At 35.4% G+C, this 17428-nt stretch overlaps 2 protein-coding genes across 5 annotated transcripts; both read right to left on the bottom strand.

The window, feature by feature from the left end:
• Window positions 1–187: 187 nt before the first annotated feature.
• On the bottom strand, window positions 188–4987 carry LOC108994145 (probable ethylene response sensor 1). Of its 3 annotated transcripts, none has more exons than XM_035682926.1 (7): window positions 4831–4987; window positions 3602–3732; window positions 2285–3214; window positions 1788–2156; window positions 1413–1679; window positions 970–1097; window positions 188–670 (listed from the first exon to the last, which is right to left on the bottom strand). In XM_035682926.1, exons 3-7 carry the CDS (start codon window positions 3188–3190, stop codon window positions 430–432), a joined length of 1911 nt encoding a protein of 636 aa, XP_035538819.1. In that variant the 5' UTR covers window positions 3191–3214; window positions 3602–3732; window positions 4831–4987; the 3' UTR covers window positions 188–429. The 3 variants fall into 3 exon arrangements, with proteins under 3 accessions (XP_035538819.1, XP_018824791.2, XP_018824792.2); XM_018969246.2 differs by having other exon boundaries at window positions 4803–4987; XM_018969247.2 differs by lacking the exon at window positions 3602–3732 and having other exon boundaries at window positions 4803–4987.
• Window positions 4988–7598: 2611 nt separating this feature from the next.
• LOC108994138 (ATP-dependent RNA helicase DEAH13) lies at window positions 7599–16174 on the bottom strand. Of its 2 annotated transcripts, XR_001996641.2 has the most exons (12): window positions 16017–16174; window positions 15764–15836; window positions 15607–15681; window positions 15476–15525; window positions 15332–15392; window positions 14789–15154; window positions 13799–14044; window positions 13466–13696; window positions 12586–12699; window positions 11236–12504; window positions 9101–10755; window positions 7599–7970 (listed from the first exon to the last, which is right to left on the bottom strand). XR_001996641.2 is itself a non-coding variant. In XM_018969235.2 (11 exons), the coding sequence occupies exons 1-11, from the start codon at window positions 16088–16090 to the stop codon at window positions 9277–9279; spliced, it is 4038 nt and encodes a 1345-aa protein (XP_018824780.1). In that variant the 5' UTR covers window positions 16091–16174; the 3' UTR covers window positions 8902–9276. The 2 variants fall into 2 exon arrangements, 1 of the variants encoding a protein (XP_018824780.1); XM_018969235.2 differs by lacking the exon at window positions 7599–7970 and having other exon boundaries at window positions 8902–10755.
• Window positions 16175–17428: the final 1254 nt, after the last annotated feature.

Consider the following 17428-nt stretch of genomic DNA (forward strand, 5'->3'; position numbering starts at 1 on the left):
ATTATGAGTGTTGAAAGTTTCGAGTTACAATTGTGTATATCTTAACTTTCGTCACCTCCTATGTATGATCTTAACATTGTTTCACCATCGTCGAGGTTCATGAATCAAAATCAATGTACCGTCTTATTTTTTATGTTGGTCCGGACATGAATTATAAGCAGGTTATGGTGATATATCTTGCACATCATTGCTCAAATATATACCGCCATTGGAATAATCTTTTGGCAAAATTACATCTACGCCATTCCATGCAGTTTCCATCAGCACCATTATTCGGGGCCTCGATCAATGTTAGCCTCCCATTACACAGCCTACTTGGGAGGAGTTGAGAGGAGGGAGAAAGGGCGGGCCGGGGGTGGGGGTGGGGGTGGGGGGGCTAGGCATATTTGGCAAGTCATTTGATGCAACAAAATCTGCATGCATTAGCATTTATAGACTTCTTTGGTACCGGCAACTTGAAGAAGCAACATCATCAATATCTCTAAACACAGCTTTATGTCCAGGAAGATCTCCACTGCCCTTATGAGCACGACCCCTGGGGGCAACCTGGTGCATGGTTGAATCACTTGGGTTGTCACAAATCCCAAGTTTTACAATGAATGCAGCAGTGCTCCCTTTATCAAGGCCCTCGCTCTCTAACCAAATCAGTCCTCCCATGAGATTTACGAACCTGATTCAATTGTTTGAAAAGCAAGGCATTTGATCAAAATTTGGAAAGGGAAAGTTAAAGCAAACAATGAATAAACTAGGGACAAGACAGCCACTGGATTGCAATCCTATTTTATTGTTCCCACGCTGGGGCAATTGCTAGTTGGTCAAAAGTCAAAACCTTCCACAAGATGATATTGGGAAGGAACTATCTCTAAAACACTTTGCATACTCGCATGAACGGTCAAAAATATTCTCAGGTGGAAAAACCAGTTATCCGTGCAGTATTCACATGTAAGGTCTAAGATCGTGGACTCTTACCGTTTACAAATGGCGAGTCCAAGTCCTGCAACACCATTCTTTCGACTGGATCCACTTTGTGACTGAGCAAATTTGGTAAAAATATGTGGAATGTCCTGTGGAAGAATGCCACAGCCAGAATCCTTGACCTGCAGAAACAGGGATGTTACAGTTGAAAACAAGCGAGATGGTATGCAGTAACCATACAAAAAAAAATAAAGACGAGATAATGCATTTAGCTTATATCCAGGCATCTAGCCATAGATGCTGAGATGAGACATCTTATATGACGATCACTAAAGTAAAGCACCAGATCACAAGAGATAATAAACGTAAGGATACCCTGTAATCACCAAAACTTACATGTCATAACATAACAAGAATTGCTCAAGCCTCAAAAGAAAAATTGCAAGACCTGTGAAGAAAAATAAACCGAATGAAAGTAGAATCCACTATTTATCAACCTGTACTACTAGGTAGAAGCAACCATCACTTGATGCTGGATGAAACTCAGAGGGTCGCCAATCTCTTAGAGACTCTGGTTTTGCAACAGATGCAATAATTGAAATGTATCCCTCCTTTGTGAACTTCACAGCGTTACTCGCAACATTTAAAATAGTTTGCATAAGCCGTTTCTCGTCACCAACAGCACATACAGGTAGATCCGGTGCCAGAAGCAAAGTAGTGGATAACTTCTTCACACATGCAATAGGCTTTATCAAATTCATGACCTGCAAATTTAGGACAGATAACATTACCAAGATGCCTGTATGTTAAGCTGTAGCAAATCAAGATTATTTCAATTCCATTAACAAATATTGAACTGCTGGGATACTCACCTCTCTGAAAACCCCATGAAGGTTGAATTTCCCACTTTCTAATTCTAGGCTTCCATCTTCAAGTCTAGAAAGATCTAGAACATCATTAATAAGGGTTGCCAAAAGGTTACTACTCTTTAGTACTGTCTCTATCATAACCCTTCGTTCTGGAGTTAGCTCAGTCTCTAAAAGAAGTGAAGATAATGCAATCATTGCATGCATTGGTGTCCTCATTTCATGGTTCATGACAGCAAGGAAATCAAGGCGAGCATGGATAGCCATCTCTGCCTCACGTCGAGCTAAATCTAGAGCAACATTCTGCTCCATGAGCTGATCACGGGCACGCAAAGACTCTTCCAGAATTGCGGCATGTGAAAGAGCAACAGCTACCTGTAGGAGTGTCAAAGGATAAACTCAGAATCAAAAAGCACTAAGAGGTAGGAAATATAGAAGAAAACAATTATGATACATATTACGTGTGGCACAGAAGTCAAATAGAACATAGTAATGAAAAAAACCTGGTCTGCAACAACATCAACAAGGTCCAATTCATGGTTTCGCCATTTCCTGACACCATCTGTAGGTAGAATCAAAACCATGATTGCGTAGCTTTTTGTGGAGAGATCAGGCCAATCATTAATCTGGAAATTTGAGAGATGTAAAAGAGGAACACGCACAGCAACAACCTCAGTTGGAACATGTCTTCCCACAAGAGGTCTGATCCTGGCCAGTGGGCATGTGTATGGTATGCACATTGCTCGAGCACTATTGAAAACTTCATTGACTATAGTATTGTTTAGTGGCACAGTAGACCCAACTTGTGTTTGGTAATTTAGGGTGTCCGAAAGTTGCAGATTCATACCACTTCGTGATGGCCTCCACAGTGCACATTCCTCAAGGCCTAAAGTCCTACCCAACTCAACAAGTGTGGTTTTCAATATAGTATCTCTGTCAAGTGTGTTTCTAATTTCGTGAGTCAACATCCTAACATGCCTTCCAGTTTCTTCTTGTGTAAGAATACGCCCCATCTCCCTGTCAAGCTCTTCAGCCTTGTTCTTTAGAAATAGTTCCCGAGTTTTGACACTTAACAGATCAGGTATAATGTGAACAAGCATTAATGCAGTTGCACACGATACAATAGCACAAGCAACCTTTGCAACCGTCATGACAACAGCAACAACTTTAGAGTGCACAGAGAACGTCCACAAGTTTATAAAGTGGGTAGCTCCACAAAGAACAATAAAAGCACCAAACTGCATAAGCACCCATCTATATGGGAAGAATGCGGATTTTTGAACAAAATATATAAGCTCCAAAGGTATGGAGAAATACGCAAGGGCAATTAATACATCTGAGATATACTGATATTTCACTAGAAGCTCATCATGGGGCCATTGTGAGTCGATGCAATCACAGGAATCCATTACCCAATAACTCTCTTAACAAATCTGAGAATAAAAATAATCATATCGTAATGTTAAACCACTAAACAATATGAGTTCAAATAAATTAAATGAGAGCTTTTTTTTTTTGTTTTGAATAAAATGAAATGTTTTTATAATAACAGCTAACAACAATAATTCCACCTATACGCATGAAAAAAAAATCCACCAAACATAGGTACTATATATTGATGGCTTTTTGTAACAGATGGAAATTCAATCACGAGATTTTCTTTCTTCAAGATTATATGAGCAAATTCAACATCATTAACAGGCCCCAAAATAACTTGAAAGCCACCATCTTATTAGTAGAAAACTGAACTGGTAAAACTGCACAAAATGTTTCAACAAAGTGATCCATATACATTATATGTGGTGATGACTGCCACTTACTTCCAAGTTGAACAACAAACTCAAGCCTTCAAATCCTGTGTTGTCACAGAATTGACCATTCAATTGCCATGGTATTTCCAAAGGCACCTTTACAAAACAGTTAAAGCATCCTTTCGTTCTTTGTGGAGAACCTATTGCCAGCAGAAAGATTCAATGAAGCAGCTCACAATTTTCTTGTTCTCCATATCATCTCCAATAACGAATGCAGATAATCAAATGTTCTATCTACCAATATGCACTAGTGTTCAAAAGGTGATGATGCGTAATCACTCTATTAAACATCTCATAATTTGAACCACTCAGAGGACTTCATTTGTTTCGACAGGAAACAGATTAACGAAAGTAATACAGAGAAAAAATTATTCCCGAACAATAATTATAACAGTTCTGGGCAATTGTTATCATGACACCTCGTTTACGCTCAGATTAAATATTTAATTTTACGCAAATTTTAAATAATAATGAAGATTTTTTTTTTGCAGTAAAATTATCCAACAAACCAAACAGTTCCTAAATAACAAAAAAGCGACTCACCACTTTTCCTTTAAAGATATAATTAAACCAAATTTCCGAAACCAAAGATACAAGTAGCTTAATAATGATGCTCAACAAATGAGCCTTAGGCCTTGTTTATGTAACAAGGTAATCTCATATATTATTATATATTTTCTTCTTAAACATCACTAAAATATAAAACTCTTTTCAATTTCAAATATTCAACTTTTTCAGTCTAATCAATACCTAAACATCATCCAAACACAAAACTCAAGACAACTTTTCCCAAAACTTTCAAACAGAACATAAAAAACAATACAATTTTTTCAAATTTTAAAACAAAAATAATATTAAAAATTTATAACAAGATTTTAACTTTATAATATTTTTATTTAATTTTTTTCCTCTCATTTTTCAATACCCAATAAAATATCATAACTCAAATTATTTTACTAATATTCATATATATTTTAAAATATAGTGTCCAAATGAGCCCGAGAAACCCAATGTTTTTTCTGTTCTAAACAAAATACCGAAGCTCAGCAGCTTTTCTTTTCCTTTTTCATGTAATATAGTTGTCCAAAAACTTCAAATATAAATGAAATAGAAATCGAACAAATATCTAAAGATGGGGCTGTAATAATTTGCAGAAGAACAAAAATATCAAAAATCACAAAAAAAAACACAAGGAGAATATCGCTGTTACCAAGCTAAGGAAGAAAAAGAGGACGGACAGAGATCAGTTGCAGAGCTTTGAGCGTGTGAGCTGAGACTTTCATTAATGTGAAGGGTATCCATTAACCGAGTAGAACTGCTCCATGGAGAGAAGCAGTGGAAGTACGTATATTGAAACAAAAAGGGTAAAGAGAACGGAGGGAGCTAAAACTATAAGCATCACGGACAAGGAGACACGAAGGGAGTATCGCACGTGCGTGACTGGATTTGTAGTCGGAGACTGTTTTTTTGTGCTTTGGATCCCTTAAATGTCAAATGATATTTGTAGTTGAGAGTGTATAAGTGTTATGTAATTAATTTTAAAAAATTAATAAATATGAGATTAATATAAAAAGAAATTAATTTTTTAATATTAAATCTTACTTTTTTTTAAAATAATTATACGACGTTTATACATTTCATTACTGTATATAATATTTTTCTCCCAAATAATCTTAAAATATATTATTTCTCACACGTGGAGTGACAGTATTGGAGGATCTTAGCTCCACAGTTAATACTTGAAATATATGTTCTGCCAAACAATAAAAAGTTTAAAAATATGGGTGCTTGCAGCCTTCCACAGAAAATGATAAAATAAAATCGAAAATGATTTATAGATAATATTTTTCACGATATATTTTATAATAATATGTTAAATAAGTGATAATTTTATAAAATATTATTTTATAAAAATAACATTATTTTATAAAAATATATTAATTTTACAATATTATTATAAAATGTGTTCTAAAAATATATTATGTATATCAATTATCAAATAAAATATGGGTGTTTGCTTCGTTGTTGCAACAACTGTCAAATATATTATTTAAAAAAAACTATCGAACATATTCATAATAAAATATTCATATTATAATAAAAATATATTCACAACATTTTAGTCGATATATATACACACACGTATATATACACACAATAATATGACTTATCTTTTATTATATTTAATTTATTATATAAATTAATTAATATTATTGATTTATTGTAATTTTATTCTTTTTATATCCTCATTCACTAATAAATAAGAATATATATTCAATTACAAATAAAAATAGCAAAGATCTAACCCTCTAATTCTCTCCCCTTCTATCTTCTCCCCTCTCCTTTTTTATTTTAATTTTTTTTTGTACCCGTTTTAATATGAATCAAAGATAATGTCTTTAGATTATGATATTTAATGATTTTAAGTACTTAAATTTGACACTAATTGAAAATTGCAAATCCAAGAGATAAAAATACAAAAACTAAATAAATCCCAAAACCATTTTCAGTGGTGTTAAAAACAACCCTCTTATCGTTCTATTTTAACCCAAAAAAAAGTTATAAATAATAAAAAAAAAAATCCCAAAACAAGGTTCAGGGACTCCAAAGTCCAAAGTGGTGTGAGGGGCTGGAGTTACCGTATATATTTTCCGAGCAGTTAGCACGAGAAGGGTCTTAAGGGTTAAAAAGTTTTTTTATTTTTATTTTTTCATTTAGTTTTTTATAATTTTAAACATTTTAAAAAAATTACAATATCATTAAAAATACTTTCTTAATTACTAAATAAATAAAAAATTATCAGGACTCAACTGTCCGTAAGAGTAACATTTTTCATATTTCCCTACCAGGATCAATATATAAAAAGTAAAAAATCTAAATAGATAATTATAGACTTACTGCCATATTTTATCATCTTTTTATTACTCTATCATGTATTTAAATTTTTATTTTTTTATTATTTTTTTAAGTATTATTTTAACATCTTTAATTATTAAAAAAAATTAAAAAAATAATAAACCTACCATTATCCAAAATAACTAATAGCCATTTGACAGGTCACAGGATATTCGAAATTCGTATCCATATCACTTCTCTCTAAAATGGGAAAAGCGGGCATATACATTGCACTTAGAAGAATGGTGGCAGCACTGCCGATTGACATCTACTGCAATAATGAAACATCACCTCACCGAAATTAGAGGTAATGGTAGAACTTCAGACGAGACGTATCGTCGTATCCCAAAAGAGAAATTGACTCAAATAAAAATAAGAATAAATATAGATAAAAGTTATTATTGAGAATATTCATTTTATATATATGATATGAGACCACACATCTCTCCAAGTGAATGTTGAAAACAATTAACTAGAAACAACCATGTAGTGAGTATAAAGTGTGCACTGCTATAGTGACTTCTCTCTAACATTACTCTAAAAATAAATACAAAAAATACTAGCATTAAGTTATTAACCCATTCATATATTTTAATTTTTTTTATTAATTTTTTTAATAATTAAAAAAATAACTACTAGTAAATTTATTTTTATATTTATTTTTTTAATAGTTAAGAATATTTAAAACATGCTTAAAAGAAAACAATAAAAAGATAAAAACTACTTGTAATTGTGCGCATATTTGAAACGCACATTTAATATACACCCTAACGTTATTAAATAAAAATATACAGACTACTATTTTATTACTTTATTTATAAATCATATTAGAATTTTAAAATAATTATCATTTCGCGGAAAAATATTTCCTTCACGTACTCTTTATTATTTTCTCTAAGTTTTAATGAATATATAGTTATCAGTTTCCATTTTAATTAGAAATAGTCAATTCTTTAAAATTATCTATTTTCAACGGTTATATATTTCATATATATATATATATATATATATATATGAAACCTATTTTAGAAACATATTAGGAGACAAATTTACTTATTTTTTATCGGTACATAAAAGAAAGTTCTCTATAGGAGTTTTCGAAACCTTTAGAGAAACAAATAACATGGAAACCACTAAATTTTAGAAAAGAAAAATCATATTACTCGTGCACAAGAAAAATAAAAATTATGAGAAGGTAATAAATATAGCAAGCCGGCTTGGAACATTGCTAGATGCCACTGGGTGCTCTTTTACCAGTAGTTGGACGAGAAGACTGGTATTTTTGGTGCGAGCTTTAGCATCATGAAATGTTCAACCGGATAAAGGACATAAAAAGAAACAGAATAAACATATAACCGCTGCTCACTTTCTCACTTTTCAGTGAATCTAGAGAGAAACAGGACACTTGAGGATGCTCAGTCTTTGCGGCTTGCAAAGTTTCAAACACGTGGAGAAACTATACATGGGGGGGTCCATACAAACCCTACAGATGTGTCAAACATCAGATGGTTATTGCAATTCAAACAATGGAAGCAAGGGGAAGAGGATGAATCATGATATCATAATATAAAGAGCCCCACATCAAAAAAGTGGTAAATGTAAAAAACAAATTAGAAACAAACAAAATGAACCAACCAACCAAGGCACTGGTATGACCGTGATGAACCCACTATGATTTGTGAGCTTAAGCAAACTCAGTAGTCAATACAATATAAAATAGGATGAAAGTTCACTTTCCATCCTGAAACTATCAACGTTTTTGTACTTCACACCCTAAACTATTACCATTTTTTCATTTTGCACCTCCATCCAATTTTGACCATTAAAATGAAAGAACAATGGTGACGTGGTACAATCTGAACGGTCTTAAAAGAGGGTACAAATTTCAAATTTTTATAATTTAGGAGTGCAATGTGTCAGTTTTAATAGTTTTGGGAACAAAATGAAAAAATAGTAATAATTTGAAGGTATAAAAGGTAGTTATCCCTATAAAACTTTAACTTTTTTTTTTTAAAGGGCCCCGTGTAGGAATTGGAGCTGAGTACCAATATATAGGACATCTTATAAATATATATATATATATATATATATCACATATAGCATATCAAGATTCTGATCAAGTTTGCAATTACCTCAACTCATATATACAGACCAAAAAACAAAATCCAGGAAAAAAAGGGTTCATTCAAGCAGTCTAACCAAGAACACAAAGGATGAAACTCATCAAAAGAAACTTTTTCTAAACGGCATTCTTTACCACCCACCATTTGTGCTGGGTTGTTTAAGTGAAGATAAAAATAAAAAATAAAAAATAAAAAAGAAGAAGAAGAAGATTTGAATGAAACTAAACTAGCTTAAATAATTGAAAATTCATGAGCTCATCACAGTAGCCTCAGCATTGCAGCAATATAGCATAAATAACAAAGTATAAAACTTGAAGATAATCTTGGTTTCACAAGCAGTTGATGTCGATTATGTTAATGTACATCCATTCTAAGAAATCCAATGAAAACTGCAACAAGTTCATCATTTAAACAAGTGTAGAAACCCTTTTTTTACCTTTTCCCAATTTCTTTGAACTAAAAGGAAGACAAAATGGGTTTATGTGGTTACCTGTGTGAGTTCACTAATATCACCCACTGCAATGAAGTTTCAGTCAACAGGTCATTAATGTACTGATCTTCTATCCTTTTCTCATTTTAGACCTTGCTCCAGCTCTTTCAGATATCCGAAGAGCGACAAGATTAAATAATTATAGTACTTGCAGTCCAGCTTTTTACACAAGAAGATCACTTCTTGCTTTTGCTTTTAACTCTTCCTCTTTTGGGGAAGCGTTCTTGAGGTTCTAAAAGAATTTCACCATGCATTTTTGACCAAAGAACTTGAAAGTGCTTGTGGAAACTCTCTTGAAACCAGCCCAGAATTTCTGAATGCAACTCGTTAGGGTTCTCCATCCAGACCTCTCTTAACATAGAGCAGCTATCTATTAATTTGGTCTTTAACTTGTTCAAAAGATTTCCGACCCTTTTTTGACCTGATGCCTGTGGCCTCAAAATGCTACTAGGAGGGGCTGACATAAACTTACGAACAGACCCTAAGCATGGTAACACTTTTCCTTCAAGCAAAGCATAAGCGAAAACTGTCACTCGTTGCATATCATTTGTGATTGGCAAACTATGTAGGGGAAGTTCCCATAAATGAGGCCCAAAAGTAGGAATGACATAACAGAATACTTGGTCAGATTGAGGCTCATAATAAGGTTTGGGATCTGTAAGGACTGAGGAGAAGGTACACAAAGAGCTAGCATATTTAACAAGCCACTCTGGTTTCACACTTGTCACACCATACATGTATGGTCGTTTTGTCTGTAGCAATTCACTGTAAACCAAGAACTCAGGGGCCGAACTAGAAACAGATGACCAACGATGGAGGAACACAGTTTCTTTTACCATACAAGCTTGATACCGTACTGCATGTGTTTTTGTGTCTCCTTCTGACAGTCTTGAAGCTCCTCTAATGCGTTTGGCAACCCTATCTACCCATCCAGCACAGATAGCTTGGCCCAAGAGCTCTTCTTCATTCAGCAAAAGAGGGGGATTATTGGAGGAAACTCTCCAAGCACGTTCTACTTCATCTTGAGTTCCATGAATCCAAGAGAAATCCTGCTCAGTGCCACAAAGGCCTTTTTCAAAGATCAGTTGAAGTAGCTGCCTTCGTAGATTGGACATTTCCTCCATGGTTTTCAGGTGCAATGCATTGTCATTGCAGAATTCCACTGGGCTGCCGGAGAGTTCAAAACACTGCAGTGCATATGCTATGGTCAGAGTATCGCTGTTAGGGTTCGAAAATTTTGCATGGAACATTTTTGCAGTTTCTTTCTGTTTCTTTCTCCTCAATTTTTCTTGCTTGCCAATGACTTCCCGGTCGACTTGAGTACCAGATTTCTCATCATGCTCTAGGTCATCTTTATTCACATCACTTCCTTCAAACTGCAAGACAACAGGATTTGACAAACTCAAAGCTGCAGCTGCTGCAACCGCATATCCCAAAACTAGATTTGCACGGGCATAACAATTCACCATCCTCATAGTCTGAATAACGGTAAGGAGCATCCGGGAGTGGCGTGGACTCATGGGAAAACGAGCCATGGCTTTCCCTAAGGGTGTCAATTTGCCATTGCTATGAAGAGCTTCTAGAGCCTTCAAGCACTGCTCTGCTTCAACCAATGCAGTGATCTTGGGAGGAGTTGGAAATGGAAAGTTTTGAACCTAGCATAGAACAAAGAGAATCAAAAGAATCATCAACTTTAGAAGAGTAAAAGTAACAGCCAGAACAGGTAGTCCCTTAGGTACTGAACAGCCAAAAACTTCCACCATTTATATATTTGGTAACAATATCAACTAAATACGCTGATTTATGAATAAAACAAGCAGGGGCTACCTATTGACCAATTAACAGTAGCCTGAAACCACAAACAATATAGGGTGTCAGAAACCTAAATTCACAACTCACGAAATTCAGAGACCAAAATATAATCAAAGACTACAAATCAGTCAGGGAAAACATAGGACAATTAAAAACCCACCACAAAAACATGTTTATGTAACAAATTAGGTTTAATTACGACACAGGAAAATTTTCCAGTGCAAGTCTACTTTGTCAAGCACAAAACTCACAACATAGAAAGTGACACCACCCAAACTTTAAATAAAAGGTAGATTAAGAACCGACAAACACATTTAACCAACCTTATCGATACGCATGGATTTCATGAGAAGGACAACGCCATCAACTGGCATTTTAGATATTTCAGCAAGAGAAAAGTCAGGAAGTATATTACTAAAAACTGCAGAAGAGTAGAGACGATAACAGTGGCCAGGCCCAGTTCTTCCAGCTCTTCCTGCACGTTGAGCAGCCGATGCCTTACTTATCCACTGTACTTGGTATGTTTCCATGCCATTGGAGGAGTTGTAGGCCTTCACCTTTTCTCTCCCAGTATCAACAATATACTTGATGCCTGGGATGGTTATAGAGGTTTCAGCCACATTAGTGGCAACAACCACAAGTCTCTCTCCTTCCTGTACTTCTTTAAAAACACAAAGCTGGTCAGCAGCAGACAGCTTGGCATAAAGAGGCAGAACACGCAATATACCAGCACAGAAACCTTTTTCCCCCCTTTTGTTCCCTAGGCTTGGATCTTTTTCCCCCCTTTTGTTCCCTATGCTTGGATTGGATTGGTCTAAGCACCCTTCTGGACTAGAAAGTGGGGCATGTTTACCATCAGAAGAGTTTAATGCAGGTTTCCCAGCCAAAGTTTCAAAAGCAGCTTTTAGTGAAGCAAGGCTCCCATCCTCCCCTAAAACATTTAATAGATTGCGATCATCCTCTTTGGTGGTCTGACGGGATGGGTCCCCATCAACATCATCATCAATTTCCAGTTCACTCTCTGTTTCCGAATCATAAGAAACATCTGAGTCATCCTCATCTATATCACACTCATCTTCCTCATAAGAGCTAAACCTGTCAGTATACTGGTGAATTGAATTCCCATCAAAGTCAAATGCATCATTAATCTCCTTCATATTTATGTCTTCAACAGATTTTGTTTGGGAGACCCCAGTGCCATCAGTTCCAACATCCTTCCTTAATGTTTTCACAACCAGCTCCTTTGAAGCTTTAGATAGCTTCCGACACAAGTGGTTTACTTCCCTCTGGCCAGTGACAAAGACAAGTATACCCCCATGTGGCAGCCTCTTGTGAATTGCCAAGACCTTTTTATATGCTTGACCAATATAATCAAAGATCTCTGTTCTCTTTGAGAAGTGTATGGTTACCGGATACTGTCTAGTTGGAACTTCTATAACAGGTGGAGGATCGTTAAATATCCTTCTCCCAGAAATAAAATCTTCCACTCGCAAGGTGGCACTCATCAGCACAAGTTTTAATGGAGAAATCACATCATCTGGACTTACACTTTGTCCTGTACGCACAATTTGTTGCTGCTTCTCATATTCATCCTGTCATCAAGCAGAATATCTTATGACAAGGAGAAAAGATATAAGCGTCACGTGGAAAAGATAATACCTATCAAGGCTTACCTGGCGAATTTTAATTATACGAGAAAGCATTCCAATCAGTATGTCTGTGTTCAAGCTTCTCTCGTGAGCTTCATCAAGAATTATGACAGAATAACGCTTCAGCAAAAAATCATTCTGTGGCAAAAAGTGTTTTCATTTAACTACCTTGGAAAGAAGGTAACTCATTTTAACTGAACATACTTGATGTAAAACACAGAAGAAAATCTGGAATAATAACATATGACATAGGGGGAAGAAAGAAGAAGAAGAAATCCACCTATGAAGCTATGGTGAAACTAAAATAAATCGGGCTTTGTCCCCCAGTCTGAGCACTGAAACATCAGTATCTCATGAATATTGCTGAAAGCATATATAAATACTACAATTCTCACAAAATCATTTCCCAAACAAAAGCAGTGAACAAATTTTTTAGGTTTTAGAGGGACAAAAAGATAACTCCCATCACTACAAAAAATAATCGGAAGCATTTACGAAAAAATTCATCAACTATCAGTTATCACCACTGAGAATGTAAATTCTTCCCCTCATATGCTTAATTCATCATCAGAAGTTGAACTATGCAGAAATTCAACCAACAGAATGTATGTCTGAGAAGCCCCAACCAGCAATGTAAGCACCTTTTAACAAAACTGATAGACCCCTTCCAGAAACTCTCCCTCCCTCCCTGCTTCCCCTCCCCCTCTCTCTCTCTCTTCTCTCTCAAACACACACACAAACATACAAAGAGACAAAGATCTAATTGTTTGGTTATCAACTTGTCCACCATGAACAGAAACCTAATCATGTATAATGGGCATAGCCAAGTACAACTAGGTCAAAATTATCAGTAGTTGTTCGCATCATAATTGCTAGTAGAATGTACAATCAGAGGAGGCAAAACCTGAACTTCTCGTAGTAAAATTCCATCAGTCATGAACTTGATTGAGCAACTCTCTCCAATCCTCTTGTCATACCTAACTTGAAACCCAACCTCTTGACCTAGATGGAAACCAAGCTCAAATGCCACTCGCTTGGCAGTGGCAAGTACAGCAACACGGCGCGGTTGAGTAACACCGATAATCCCTCTTTTAGTACTGGACTGGCTTGAACCAAAGCCAGCTTCATAAAGAAACTGAACAATGTTAAGCAAAATGCAGAATAGGATTGTCATGCAAAGGGGAAAAAAGTGTGAATTCAGCTTGTATATCACAATCAAGCATTAAGCAATACCCACCTGAGGAACTTGAGTAGTTTTACCACACCCAGTCTCTCCACATATGATCACAGCTGAATGATCATTTATAGCTTCCATTATCTCCTGCTCCATCATGACTATTGGAAGATCCTTCCTAGTGTTCTGAATCTCATTCGGCCTAGATACATGCACGACAGTTGGGATAGATAAAGGTTCTTGAGCAGGACAACCCTGTGTGTTAAATTTCCCGCTGTAATCAACCTTTTGGCTCACATCTGCCTTATCCTGTCACATGTCAAATGCCCAGTTTCCTATTTGTCAACCACAAAATATATGGAAACTAACAGAGTGAATTGTAGTTCTTATCACTCAGTTGTGCATATTATGTAACTCAAACAAAAAACGATACATGTCATGTATTGCTTCTCGATTGAGTTCTGGTACACAACAGACGTAAATTGCAAACAGTACTAGCTGTAACTGCAAAGCATGCTTATTTTATGGACATTTTATAAACATAATAAAACAAAGAAAATTAAAGTTCCATTTAGATTACCATCTTTGAGTATCATAAGATTAGGTGGTCCTTTTAAAGACTCTTAATTTCTCACCTACCTCATAAACAATTGAACTTCTTACCTCCATATATTAGCTTGACAGATAGTTTCATGAATAATCAGATGCAATGAAATCATGTGCCTTTGCATTAAAAGAAGAATACTTATCAAAAAAATTAAAAGAAGAATAATATATAAGAACAACGACAAACCACACATAATTACTTGGTGTGTCAGATATGGATCGACTTGAACCAGTAGGATTCAATGTTTAGTTGAGTTTAGTTAAATTGATCTGAGTTTTAAAAATTATGGAAAAAATATAGATCATTGAACATGCACAATCATCCATTAGGATTAATAGGTTATGTGTCCATGTGTACGTACTAATACTATCCAAACTCTGGGAGACACACACACGTCCTATACATTCATTGGCCAAAGAAAAGCAAAAATACAGGATTAGACATACTGATCCACTGTTTTCAATGCACCGAACTGCCCCTTGAGAAGAGTCCAAAGGAACAGATTCATAATTCTGGGATTCTCTTTCCAGTATCATTGGTTGGAATAAATCATCCTTGTTGAAATCCTTCCTTGAAGGAATCTTGTCTGTTTTAGACAGAATCTTCGGGGCTTCTCCTCTAAGTATCATTGGTTGCAATGAATCATCCTCGTTGAAATCCTGCCTTAAAGAAATTCCGTCCCCCTCAAGTTCAGTTCCACCAGTGGCAGAATCACCACCCTTTCTTTCAAAAGGTTTGTCCCAATCTGGAACTTCTAATCCTGCCTTAGAAAAGTGCACAGCCCTCCTATGTTTTTCCTTCATGGTTTCAGCCTACATTCAGATAATTCTATCTCATAAATACAATCCCATACAATTTTTTATAACCTTGAAAAATTAGGATATTCATCAATTCATCTCACATTAAGATGGGACATTACGAAAGGAGTTTAACGGTAATGTTAAAAGATAACTTTTTTAATAAGATAAAATGGATTTAACTATACTAACACGACCAATATCTCGTGAAGATAGCAGAAGATGAAATGCGTCCTCCGGAAGCTTGTACTTCCTGAAAGATAGATTTTAAAATTCCATGAGCTTCTAGAAAATAAATAAATAAATAAATCATTTTAGGAAAACACAATGACATACTCCAAGGTCTCAATGCTTTTTGACAGCCAAAGTGCTTTTTCCTTTTCCTCCTGCATTAACAAAAGCCACTTAAGGGTTTCGGTCTAGTACGCAAAATGAATTAACCAAATTAGATTTGCATGTGCAAGCACCTCTAACTTCTTCAACTTCCTTTTCTGAGCTTTGCTCAGCTTGGGATTCTTATCCATTCTAATTCTTTTGCATTCCTGTACATAAGAATTGTGAAATCTTAACCCAAAAAAAAAAAAGTAAATCAAAACAAAATAGTTAACTAGCTAGCGAATTTACCTTATCAACGCCTTTCTTTTTGTTCCTTTTCTTTTCAGGCAAGATTAGTGCATTGCTATCAGAATCTTCCAAACTATGAAACAGAATCATTAAAAAAAGAAAACAACTCATTAAATATAAGCATTGACAATGTTTTAAATTCAAGGCCAGTTATTTTCAATGCTTCCGTTTCTATTAAAAATAAGACAAATAGACTAATCCTACTTTTTCCTCAGCAGCCAAACACCTTAAGCCAAGTGAAAAACTGGCTTACCTCCACGAACGTTTTCCACGATTCAACTCCAACGCTTGTCCCGAACTTTCCCGACGGAGCTCCATCTCGCTCATCAATAGCCGTTGCAGAGTTCGAAATCAACTTCGAATCTCTGAGGCCTTGAGGTCGGTGAGAGGCAGTCAAAGAGCGAAGTGAAAGGAGGCAACGGCACTATATAGTGCACGGAGAGGAGAAAGAAGAGGAGTTGGGACGTTAACGAAGACCCTGGATCCGACGGTTACGGTTCAATCGATATTAGTGATCTGGATACCCTATAATGGGCCGATGATCCGTTGTTTAAACTTTGAAGTAAGGTTTCATGGGCCTGTCCTCACACACCACCCCGAATATTTTGTTTGCAAACGTTAACGAATCATCCTTGTTGAAATCTTTTTTGGGTGTATGTTAGGAAGAGAGTGGGAGAAGCCACTTAAGTGCCGCAGACGTGTATTAAAAAAGAAAAATTATTTACATCAGCCCGTAGCTGCAGCACACTTAATGTATTGAGTTTAAAAAAAAAAAAAAAATTATGTGAGGTGTGTTGCGGCTACAAGCTGATGTATAGTCATTCCCATTAAAAAACCAAAACACAAAAAATAGAGAGAGTTCTCTTGGGGTCATCACTTTTCCTCCCTCAATAGCCCACTTCGCATTTTGCCCACAAACCCAGCCTGAATTTTCGTGGAAGGTAATCACCTCTCTATCTCGAATCTGTGCAACACAGACAAAAAAAAAAATTGTCAGCACAGACAAAAAATTCCATGATCTCATCACTGTTTCGAAGCTACAAACGATCTCAATAATATTCTCATTTCACTATTCTTCATCGCGATCTCATCACAGTTATCACAGACCAAAAATTGAAGCTACAAAAAAATCGCAGACCAATGTATCATCCTAACTGTCCACAAATGTTGAAGGGGAAAAAGGGAGGGCAAAAGTGTAACCTCTTACCAAGGAAAAATTGAAGGAGAAAAGTGTAACCCGCGATTCTTGGGACGAACGGCTGCCAGAGATGGGAGAAAGGATCTAAATCCGTTGCACTTCTATTGGAAAAAGAAGAAGGGAGAAATGGGAAGGTAATCCGTCGTGGGTGAGCAGCAACTAGCAAGGGGAGTGGAAGGTTGTGATTTAAATGGGGGTGAAATAGATATTATTTAGTAATTATATGTTTAAAACACTTTTAAATATATTACATTTATTTAGAAACAAATCAAATTAAAAAAATATTTTTTAATGTAGAAATTATAATTATTTGAATTTTTAAAAATTATAACTATATCTTTAAAAGTTTGAAAATTATAATTATTTGAAAATTGTATGAGTAGTTTCCTCCCTTAACAATCTGTTTAAAATTTGAATTAAGTTCTACATCATCCGGAAAAGCACGTTTGAAGAAAAGTATCATGATG

This window comes from Juglans regia, chromosome 11 (genome assembly GCF_001411555.2).
Source record: "Juglans regia cultivar Chandler chromosome 11, Walnut 2.0, whole genome shotgun sequence".
NCBI lineage: Eukaryota > Viridiplantae > Streptophyta > Magnoliopsida > Fagales > Juglandaceae > Juglans > Juglans regia.

Excerpts from the sequence above, each read along its gene's own strand:
- LOC108994145 (XM_035682926.1), bottom strand. The coding sequence starts at position 3,190 with ATGGATTCCTGTGATTGCATCGACTCACAATGGCCCCATGATGAGCTT. Across the intron at positions 2,157-2,284 it reads TTGATGTTGTTGCAGACCAG|GTAGCTGTTGCTCTTTCACA; the intron begins GTTTTTTTCATT and ends ACACTCCTACAG. Across the intron at positions 671-969 it reads GGACTCGCCATTTGTAAACG|GTTCGTAAATCTCATGGGAG; the intron begins GTAAGAGTCCAC and ends CAATTGAATCAG.
- LOC108994138 (XM_018969235.2), bottom strand. The coding sequence starts at position 16,090 with ATGAGCGAGATGGAGCTCCGTCGGGAAAGTTCGGGACAAGCGTTGGAG. Across the intron at positions 15,393-15,475 it reads AAAAGCATTGAGACCTTGGA|GAAGTACAAGCTTCCGGAGG; the intron begins GTATGTCATTGT and ends TCTATCTTTCAG. Across the intron at positions 15,155-15,331 it reads CTTCACGAGATATTGGTCGT|GCTGAAACCATGAAGGAAAA; the intron begins GTTAGTATAGTT and ends ATCTGAATGTAG.